The sequence below is a fragment of the Nomascus leucogenys genome, chromosome 4 (assembly GCF_006542625.1).
Source record: "Nomascus leucogenys isolate Asia chromosome 4, Asia_NLE_v1, whole genome shotgun sequence".
Lineage (NCBI taxonomy): Eukaryota > Metazoa > Chordata > Mammalia > Primates > Hylobatidae > Nomascus > Nomascus leucogenys.
The window spans coordinates 80,652,002-80,662,680 of record NC_044384.1 but is presented as its reverse complement, the minus strand read 5'-3'; the positions used below and the strand labels follow the sequence as shown (position 1 = coordinate 80,662,680).

General features: G+C 52.2%; 1 protein-coding gene across 1 annotated transcript; it reads right to left on the bottom strand.

Moving 5' to 3' along the window:
• Positions 1–1,433: 1,433 nt before the first annotated feature.
• Positions 1,434–10,377, bottom strand: LOC100585031 (pepsin A-5-like). The gene is made up of 9 exons (XM_030810888.1): positions 10,322–10,377; positions 9,671–9,833; positions 7,291–7,408; positions 6,306–6,424; positions 5,953–6,152; positions 4,485–4,601; positions 3,209–3,353; positions 3,009–3,107; positions 1,434–1,583 (listed from the first exon to the last, which is right to left on the bottom strand). Exons 1-9 carry the CDS (start codon positions 10,375–10,377, stop codon positions 1,434–1,436), a joined length of 1,167 nt encoding a protein of 388 aa, XP_030666748.1.
• Between the last annotated feature and the right edge of the window lie 302 nt (positions 10,378–10,679).

Below are 10,679 nucleotides of genomic sequence, written 5' to 3'. Positions count from 1 at the left end.
GAGCCCAGAGCTGTAATAGACTTACTAGCAAGAGAGAGTCTGAGATCAAGCTCAGCTGAGTTAAAATGAAACAGATCACTTCGCAGCAGGACTTGTCAGAGCCTTTGATTGGGAACTGTAGCTGGTGAACCCTGGGGAAGGGCCTAGAATGTAGCATGTTCTATACTTATTTTGAAACTGTGGTTTCCATTGAACATTTTGCTACCAAGCCCAGTCTGAGAAACTGCTCTGTTTCCTCTTTGCCTTTCTAGGGCATATATGCTAATGAACATGCTTAATTCTCTGTCTCACAACCTCTGCTCAGGGAAGTGGAACACCATTCTCTTTTGTTACAGATGCGGAAACAGAAGTGTTCAGTGTCTTATGCCTAGGACCTTGGGGAGATGAACTGTTAGTCTTGGTAGCCAGCGAATCACAAGATCATCCTGGAAGACTGTGGGGTGTCAGCTTCTTCCACTTCTGTCCATGTCTTGCAGACAACACTGCCCTGTCCTATCTACTTAGGGACATCACCATTAGTGTCTACCTCTCCTGACTCTCCTGATTGCTTTCCTTTCCTCATGATCTCTCTCTCTCTTTTTTTTTTTTTTTTGAGATGCAGTCTTGCTGCGTCGCCCAGGCTGGAGTGCAATGGTGCGATCTCAGCTCCCTGCAACCTCTGCCTTCCAGGTTCAAGTGATTCTCCTGCCTCAGCCTCCAGAGTAGCTGGGATTATAGGCATGCACCACCACACCCAGCTAATTTTTGTATATTTAGTAGAGACAGGGTTTCACCCTGTTGGCCAGGCTGGTCTCAATCTCCTGACCTCAGGTGACCTGTCAGCCTCAGCCTCCCAAAGTGCTGGGATTACAGGGGTGAGTCACTGTGCCCAGCCTTCTCATGATCTCTTATTGGCTTTGGGAGAAGTAAGAAGTTGACTCCCTCAACTAAGAGCTTCCGTGCCCTATTTTTTTTTTTTTTTTTTTGAGCTGGAGTCTCTCTGTGTCGCCCAGGCTGGAGTACAGTGGCATGATCTCAGCTCTCAGTGTCCCTTCTATGAGAAGACAATGAGCCCAGTATTTTTGGCCCCCAGGTCTTTTTAGGATGCTTCCAGCACAACCCCCTGAAGCCCCTCTGTCTTCCTGGCTCCATCATGAAGTGTCCGCTGCTGGGGTCACTATGTTGGTTGCCATCCAAGTGGATGTGGTCATTTTGATCCCTGCCCTGGCGTTCTATCCCCAGTGATGTGAAGGAAAAAGACCAGCAAAGAGAAGCAGCTCCACAAAACCTGTTTCACTAGGTTATGTGTTTATTCTGCGTTATTGGTAGGACAGGGAACAGGGCCAAGACCTCCACACTCCCCTGGGAAGAACAGTCAGGAGAATTAGATACATCTAAAGTGGGCACAGGACGGAGGCCAGATCTTCCTGGGAGGTGGCTGAAGAGACTTAGGCTTAAGCCACGGGAGCCAGGCCGACCTGGTTGTTTGCCCTGTCGAAGACAGTGAAGTACTGGCGGATGAAGACATCACCCAGGATCCAAAGCTCTCCAGATTCGGTGGGGACGTTCATGCCCTGGAAGCCACTGATGCAGCTCCCCTCGCTCTGGAGAAAAGGAGAATAAAAGTGGAGCTGGGACACCGATTCAGCAGTGATAGGCGCTGGGTAATAAACATCCAGGGCACCCTGGTCCAGCTGTAAGGCACGTGCAAGGAGGAGCTTCCTGGCTCAGTGTCCAGGGACTCGGCTGTTCTTGGCCTGGAGTGGGCCTGTAGAAGCTGTCCACTGAGCGACTGGTTTCTACGCATTACTGGACATTCTGGTGTTTCTGGCAGGCACACGAACCCTGACATCAGCATCGGAGCTAAGGGGCTTAGGGAGAATTCAGCAGCTAGGAAGGAGTTTGAAAGCCCTGCTGCCACAGCCTTTTCTTATTATTATTCTGATTCAGTCAGGGACAAACCAGATGAGCTATTAGCCCTCTTGCCTCATAAGTCACTGGGCTGCGACCTTGTCTGCACATCACCTGGGGAGCTTTGAACCCCCGCAGCCCCATCCCATTGCTCAGGCCTTGCCCTCTCCTAATGTAATGAGAATCAGTGGGGGAGCCCAGGCATCAGTGCTTCTTGCTGAGTGACAGGAATCCACTGGCAAAATTAGTTTTCCACCTGACTTTATAATAACAGAAGGGAAAGAGTTTTCTTGTGGCTCGTATAGCTAAAGATTTGCTACTTGGTAGAGATGGTAGAAGTGTCGGAAGCCCCAGCCTATGGAAATTAGGATTTCCATTTGCCCAACCCTTGGTAGGTCTGATGTGATCAGTCGCACTTGGTTAATCTAACCGCACTCTGAGGGTGGGGAAAGCTGCCATCTCTACTTTTTGGATGCGAAAACTGAGGGTGAGATGAGTTGTAGCTTGCTCAGAATCAATGGGCTAGTAATTCAGACCCAGGACTTGGATCCAGGAGTCCAAATAGAATCATCTTTTCACTCCATTAAACTTTGCTTTACTTGTTCCCTTAGGGGGCTGTATCCAAGTTCTTTTTTTTTGTTGTTGTTGAGACGGAGTCTGGCTCTGTCACCCAGGCTGGAGTGCAGTGGCGCAATCTTGGCTCACTGCAAGCTCCACCTCCTGGGTTCACACCATTCTCCCGCCTCAGCCTCCTGAGTAGCTGGGACTACAGGTGCCCGCCACCACGTCCGGCTAATTTTTTGTATTTTTAGTACAGACAGGGTTTCACCATGTTACCCAGGATGGTCTCGATCTCCTGACCTTGTGATCCGCCCACCTTGGCCTCCCAAAGTGCTGGGATTACAGGCGTGAGCCACCGCGCCCGGCTGTATCCAAGTTCTTATTCCTGCATTTGTTTTTAATATATTCTTTTTCTCTGGAGGCTGTCTAGGGCAGATGTTCGTCTGCCTCTGCCTCTTGGCTTCAGCTCGTGGAAGTGCACTTTCCCTCTGCAGAGGGGGTCTCTGTGGCCACATTCTGTGTGAACCCCTCTAGTGGATGGTCCAGAGCCCCCTCACCTGCAGGATGTAGGCACTGGGTGGCACGGGGTACTGGACTCCGTTGATGGTGAAGACGATGTCGGGCAGGCTGCTGATGGCTGAGCAGCTGACCACCATCTGGAAAGAGTGAAGGTGGAAAAATTAGAAGCGTTTTTGTCGCTTCTGCCTGGCACACCCACTACTTGAGTGTAGAACAGAGCAGTCGGGGCTGGACTCACGTCGCCATCTGAGTTCTCGCTGGCTCCGATGTCGCTCTGGATGTTGGCAATGGGGCTGGTGGGGCCGGTCAGCAGAGAGGTGCCGGTGTCAACAATGGCCTGGCAGCCCTCAGCACAGGCGATGGTCTCTCCGTTCATGGTGATGCTGAGGGCAAGAAGCAAGTTAAGGTCCCTGAGCCCTCAGGGGTACATCTCTCCAAGGAGGAACCAGGAGGTGAGCCCAGACATTTCTTTCCCACCCATCCATTGGCCGATGTGTGAAATATCCGTTCCTATCGTTCACACACTCATTCATCCCGCATTCATTTACTCTACAAATATTCCGCAAGTGCCTACTCTCTGCCAGGCATGGGAAATGCCAAGCTAAACAAGACAGCCTCACAGTTCCAGGCTGCAGGGAGCTCCCGGCCTAGCTGGCAAGATAAGTAATGTTGGCAGAAGGGCAAGATGATAAGCCAGGCATGCGGCAGGGAACAAAAACAGGGTCCAGGGTGAGAGGTGTTGGAGGGGAGCAGCCAGGGGAGCAGACACCCAGGGATGCCAGGCAGGTGAAGAGAGAAGGAGGACGTCATCAGGGGACAGTATTCAGGGAGGGACAGAGACCACAGGGCTGGAGCAGGAGTTGGAGGAGCTGGTGAAATTCTAGCATGGCTGGGCAGACATGAGGTGATCCATGTGTCCTGGTTTGCCTGGGCTGGTCCCAGTTTTAGTACTGAAAGTCTCTGTCCTGGGAAATTGTTCATTCTTGGGAAAACCCACACAACTGAGCACCGTAGCAGGCTAGCTGGGGGAAGAACAGCGCGGAAATGAAGCTGCAAGGGAGACCGGGGAGGCCCTGAAGGGGAGGGTGGAATGAAGTGACTTCACACAATTTCTTAGGCATTTTGGCCACTTCTAGACTGAAAGTGACGTTTCCTCGAGTGTGAGGAGCGTGTGCTGGTTCACAGGCCCCTTAAATTGTGAGATGTGTGGACAGGTGGGTCCCCCAGCTCTCCCCAGGGATGCTGGTGGATGGTCCTTCCTCCGTGACTAGGAGGACAGTGGCTTTCTCACCCTTGCAGAGTCTCAGCTTCCCAGACAGCTCTTCCCTCCTCCTGCAGGGAGGTGTCTTTCTAGGGGTCTCTGTGGCTTGGCCCACTTCCACCTTCCCCCTGGATTGTGTTCCCCTGTGGCAGCTGTTCCTGGGGGTATTCTGGAAAGCGGGTTAGCTATGAATCCATAAGGACATGGGATCTGGGGCCCAGCCCTGGATGCTGCCCGTCCATGGCAGTCTCACCTGTCCACGGTGATCTGCCAGTAACCCTCGACAGTAACAGGCACCCAGTTCAGACTTCCAGAGTAGTAAGAAGAGTCAATGCCACCAAATATCACCACGCTGCCACTCTGGTCATCGCTATGGAAAGTGAGGGGAGAAGACATGAATTTTTTTGTTGGTCCACTTGTGTGAACATCTGCTGTTGCCTCCTCAGAGCTACCCTTGATTGGGCACTTTCCAGGGCTGTCCTGGGATGTGACCAATGTGGTTTCTTTTCCTCTTAGGCCAGGGCCCATGCAGTTGGCACTGTCACTGTTATTTCCACTTACCATGAGGACACTGAGCCTGAGGGAGGTGAGGCCACCTGCCCAAGGTCACACAGCGGGGGAGTGGTGGCACTACGTTTGGAAGAACACAGGCCTTATAGGTTGAGTGTGTGGTTTCCACCGTGGTACCCACTCTAGTTGCCATGGGGACCCCAGGGAAGTAAATGCGTGACAGTGTCGGTTCTTAAGGACTTGATGGTGGAGGTCACTGGTTCTTAGCTGGGAGCAGTTTTGCCCCCAGGGGAATGTCTGGAAACATTTTGGATTGTCACGATTGGGTGGGGGTAGGGGATGCTGCCGGCATCTCATGGGTAGAGGCTGGGGATGCTGCCAAACATCCTACAGTGCACGGGACAGTCCCTGGCGGTAAGGACTTATGCTGGTCTGAAATGTTAACAGTGCCCAGATTGAGAAACTCGGATCTGGCTGGGGAGATACAATGGCCCCACATGAAATATTTAAGTGCTCATAAAGGCAGATGACGTTTCAGAGCCACCTTGGACATTAACTGGCCAAGAGAAATACATGACAAAGAGCCTTCCTGTTGTAAACTGCAGGAGTCCTTGTTATTGCAATATTCATTTTCTAAATCTCTGCAGTTTCAGGTTAGATGTGGAAGGAAATGTAGATAACAGTAAGATATTAATCATCCGGGGCCGGGTGGGGTGGCTCACGCCTGTAATCCCAGCACTTTGGGAAGCTGAGGCTGTCAGGAGATCGAGACCATCCTGGCTATCATGTTGAAATCCCGTCTTGAACTCCGGACTTCAGCTGAACCTCCTGCCTCAGACTCCCAAAGTGCTGGGATTACAGGCATGAGCCACCACGCCTGGCTAAGTGTATTCACTTTCAATGGCATCTTTGCGGGCCAAGGATGACGGAACTGGCACTGAGCGGCAAATGGCTGATGACATTTGAATTGTGCACATCAAGGGGACAAAGACGCTGGTAAAATAAGATGGAGTGCACATGGCCCGTCAGAGAGAGACTTGGCACTGTTACTCTCCAAAGACACATTTCTCCAGCTTCAGACATTGACTTTCAAATCCCTTGCTTCCCAAGTCCCTCTCCATCGCAGGCAGCCTTGGACAGCTCCTGCTGGGCCAGAACACTGTGACCTGTGGAGGGGGAGGTGGGAGGAGGCCCCTCTCCACTCAACTTACGCGCTCAGGTAGACAGAGAAGAGGTCCTGAGAAACCAGGCCCTGGTTCCAGATGTTGTCAAAGACGGGTGTGGCCCCAGAGGAGGAAATGCTGGGGTAGGCCAGCCCCAGGATGCCGTCGAAGGGAGCATAATACAGGAAGGAGCCGGGTTCCGTCTCGCTCAGGCCGAAGATCTGATTGGTGTCAGAGATGCCTCCAACCTGGGTGGGGGAACCGAGATGATGTTCACCATCAGGTCATGTTCACTGAGCTCTGGGTGCCAGCCTCAGGCCCAGAGCCGCCCTGGTTCATCTCATGCAGGACTTGGCTTCCAGGGTATCAGCCCAGAAGGAGCGGAGAGGGACAGTGCCCACCTGGACAGTGTCATATCCGAGGATGCCTGTCATGCTGCCGGTGCCATAGGCGATGGAGACTGTCTCGCTGGTGGACTGATAGGTGGAAGAATCCTCAGGGTTGAAGAGGTTGTGGTTGGCTGCAAGGACAAGCAGTGATTGTCAGTCTCTGAGAGCTTGGCGAAGGTCATGGGCTGGGATGTCTTCCTGGGATGGGGTACCCTGGCCCTGGGAAGGGCTGTTGAGGTGAGCAGCGACCTTTCCCCCTAGACCCTTGGACCCCAAGAGACCCCAGGTCCTGTCCTGTCTCGTTGAACTACTGGGACCATTCACTGATAGCAGGTCCCCAGCCAACCCCAAGGGCCTCCTGGGGACCTCCCCAGACCAACATCGAGCGGAGCAGGCCCGTGGCTGCCCAGTGACGAGCGCTTTCACCGTCCAGCCCCCAGGCAGTGCTCCTGTTATGATGTGGACGATGCCACAGGCACCTCATCTTCATTAAAACTCAGGTGAAAACACTAGAAGAGGAAGGAACCCGCAATACACATTGTTCATGACTTCCAAAGACAAACTCTCTTTCATTAGCGAACCAATGATTCTTTCTTTTTAAAATGAGCTCAGCACTGACCTCTAGCCTGTCCTAGCCAGGCTTTGGAGCCATTTTCTCACACTGGACTCTTTCCTGGTGGGCTATTCTACAGCCCTTTGGCCCTGTCTTGCTTTGGGCCCCCCATATTTCCTCTCCCAGGCTGTGGTTATTTAGGAGAGCTTCTCTCTGCCCTCAGACTGTGAAGTCTTTGATCGCAGGGATCACATCACTCATCCCTTTACCTCCTGGAGCACCTGAGTCCAGTGCTTGGCACATAGTAGGTGCTCAATAAATGCCTGTTGAGTGGCTCCAGCAGGCTTGAGGTGGGAGCTGTCTGAAGCCCGCGGGTGTCCAGGGTTCCCCAGGGTCAGCTGGTGCTCGGGAGTGAGAGTGGGGTAGGGCAGGCTGGGCACTTACTGCAGGCCAGACTGGAGCAGTAGACTGAGGGCACCCACAGGTTGGAGGAGCCGGTGTCAAAGATGACGGTGAAATCCTGGGCAGGAGTTCCGATGCCGATAGTGCCGAAGTACTCCATCTGTCCAGGCGAGGACAGGGCAGTTCACGGACCGGGGTCTCTCTGTCAGGGCCTCCCTAGGGGCTGTCTCTGGGTCATCTCCTCAGTCTGCCTCTCCACCTTTTCCTTTGTTCCTCACAGTTCTTGTCTTTCTCTTCCTAGCCACTGCCTTCATTCTTCAGAGCCCAGCCCTGGCATCCCTTCCTCCTTGAAGTCTTCCCTGATTGCTCCCCCAATTTACCCTCTGCTCTCTGCTAAGCACCACAAGCACCTAACAATCTGCTGTTCCCTCTTCAACCGTTGTCTTGTCTGTCACAGCCTTGCCATCCTTACAGCACAAGTTCTCAGAGGATGGGAGTGGAAACTTCTAGCACTGGGCAAGTGACAGCTTAAGTGCTTGTGCCTTAAATTGTTTATCAGAAGCTAAGCAAACCACCTAAAGATGGAAACCTGTCCAGTTTTCTTATTTCTATATCTAGGTGTGTACAGCATGTTGCAAGAAGGGCATTGACAGTATTTTTATTCTTTTTTTTTTTTTTTGAGACAAGTCTAGCTCTGTTGTCCAGGCCGGCGTGCAGTGGTGCAATCTTGGCTCACTGCATCCTCCACCTCCTGGGTTCCAGTGATTCACCTGCCTCAGCCTCCCAAGTAGCTGAGGTTACAGGTGTGTGCCATCACGCCCGGCTAATTTTTGCATTTTTAGTAGAGACGGGGTTTCACCATGTTGTTGGGCTGGTCTCGAACCCCTGACCTCAAGTTATCCACCCACCTCAGCCAACCAACCAGTATTTTCTTCTTAGTGGCAGCATTTTCCCGCCTTGCCGGCTCTGTTCCCACCACACTGGTCTGCTTGCTGTTCTTTGGCGTTGACCAGTCACTCCTGCCCTAGGGCCTTTGCACTGGCTATTCCTTGTGCTAGGAAAATGTTTATTCTAGATCTTTCCTTGGCTGATCCTTTTTTCCAAAATCAATCATTCAGATCTCTGTCAAATGTCCCCTCTGCCAACAGGCCTTCCATGACCACTTTATCTAAATTTGCCTCTCTCAATCTTCTTTTTCCCCATAGTCCAATTAATTAATTTGTCATGGCCCTCATCATTACCTGAAATTATCTTACATGGTTGTTTATTTGTCATCCCCTTTAGAATATAAGCTCCAGGAACTTTGGTTATTCACCATCATTTTGGCAACTTGCATAGCCTCTGGCACATAGAGAGGTGCCAATATTTGTTAAATATTTGTTAACTAAATAAATGCGCTAACTAAGCCTCTTACCAAGGGCCTGCCAGACCCCATGCTAAGCACTCCAGAAAACATGATTGTGTTAATCCCTGGCAACAACCTCTGATGGTAGATATTAGTGGTTCTGTTTTCCAGACCAAGAAACAGGCTCAGATTATTTAAATGACTTGGCCAAGGTCCTGTGGCTTAGAGGCACTAGGACCCACATTTGCACCAGGTCTGCTGGATGGCAGAGGCCAGTCTCTGAACTATGGGCATCACTGATTTGTGCCCTCTGCCCTGTGCCAGGCACAGAGGGGACATACAATATCCGTGGGAGGGCAGGGTGTTTGCTATCGGGTCTCAAATAATAAAGTCAGGGTGATCTTTCTGAAACTCAGATCTGATCTTGTCACTCCCCTGTTTAAGATAAATCAGAGGCAGTTAGGATGGAGCCTCTCTCTGTCCACCCCTCGGCTCCTCGGATCGCAGTCTGCAGCACCCTTCTTCCCTCCCTCTCGGCTCTCCTTCAAATGCACTGTGTTCCCGCCTGCTACAGGGTTTGGCACAAGGGATCATCAGGCTATGCGGAGTTCTGTCTTGTTCTCTTGGAAAGTCCCACTCTTCCTGCATGGCTCCAGGGAGGCTCCCTGCCCAAGTGGCAGACTCTGCCAGTGTGACAGCTTCACTCTGTAGTCCTCCTGCTGCCTGTTCTTTTCATTGGTTTGCGAGACTCCTTGATTACTGTGTTTGTCTCCTAGGCTATGAGTTTGTTCACCGCTGTTTCCCCCTGAGCCCAGCACAAGCCCTGACATATAACGAGGTGCTCAGAAGAAATAAACATTGCATGAACGAGTGAACGAATGAATGAATGAACAAAAGAGCAACAGCTCTGATTGTGAGCTTTCCTGCCTGCCCCAGGCCACTGACATCTAGGGGGCAGACTCTGGGTCATTGCCTGGAGCCTCAGAGTCCAGGCCCATCCTCCAAGACCCCTGGGACACCCTCTTTCCTGCCTGCCAAGTCCTCAGAGCTGGCCCCACCACTTGCCCACACACTCACATCCAGGTAGTTCTCCAGGGGCTGTTCATCTACCAGGGTGGGAGCCTCCAACTGGGGGAAGTACTTTCTGGCTGGGTTGAGGTTGTGCTTCTTCAGGAAGTCCTTCAGCAGGCCATGCTCGGACAGGGTGCGCCTCAAGGACTTCTTTCTGATGAGGGGGACCCTGTGGTTTGGAGAAGGAAGAGGAATTAGGCAAAGATTCTCCTGACCAGGTGCTGTGGCAGCCACAGAAGGGAAGGGAAGCTGGTCTAAGAGAGGAAGAAGGAAGGAAGGGAGATGCCCCCACTTCTGCCCCATAATGCAAAGAAGTTAAGCTGACTAGTGGTGGAGCTGGGAACCAAACCCAGGCTGGACTCTTAACCAGCTGATCTAAGAGAGGAAGATGGAAGGAAGGGAGAAGCTCCCACTTCTGCACAGTAATGCAAAGAAGTTAAGCTGACTAGGGCTGGAGCTGGGAACCAGACTCAGGCTGGGCCCGAGTTTTAACCATGTCTGCAGGGCTGCCTCCAAAAAGGGCAGAGAGAGAGACGCAGAAAAGGCAGATGGAGACAGCCGAAGAGAGAGAGAGAAGAAACTGAAGAAGGAAGACACGGGAGGAAAGGAAGGTGATGTGAGAGGCAGCGTCTTCACACCCACGCCACCCGGACTCACTTGTACATGATGCACTCAGAGAGCGCCACCAGACCCAGCAGCAGCAGCCACTTCATGGTTGTTCCCGGATTCCAACTCGAGGGAGAAGGCAAGACGGGAGGAAGGTACAGAGCAGCAGCATGAGCTGCCCCTTATATACAACTTGGGTCCCGCCTTATCGGCCTGGGAAAGTCACCGGTTCCCCTGATCCCAAACAGAAAAGCTCCTGATAAGATTGTGGCTGCCCTGAGCCACATTCTGAGACCTTTCCAGCTGAGGCCCTTTCCATTGTAACCTTGCGCCACGGGGAGGGGAAGGGTGCCATGGGGGCGGACCCGCAGAGAGAGAGAGAGGAGCAATGACCTGGAGGCTTTTTTCT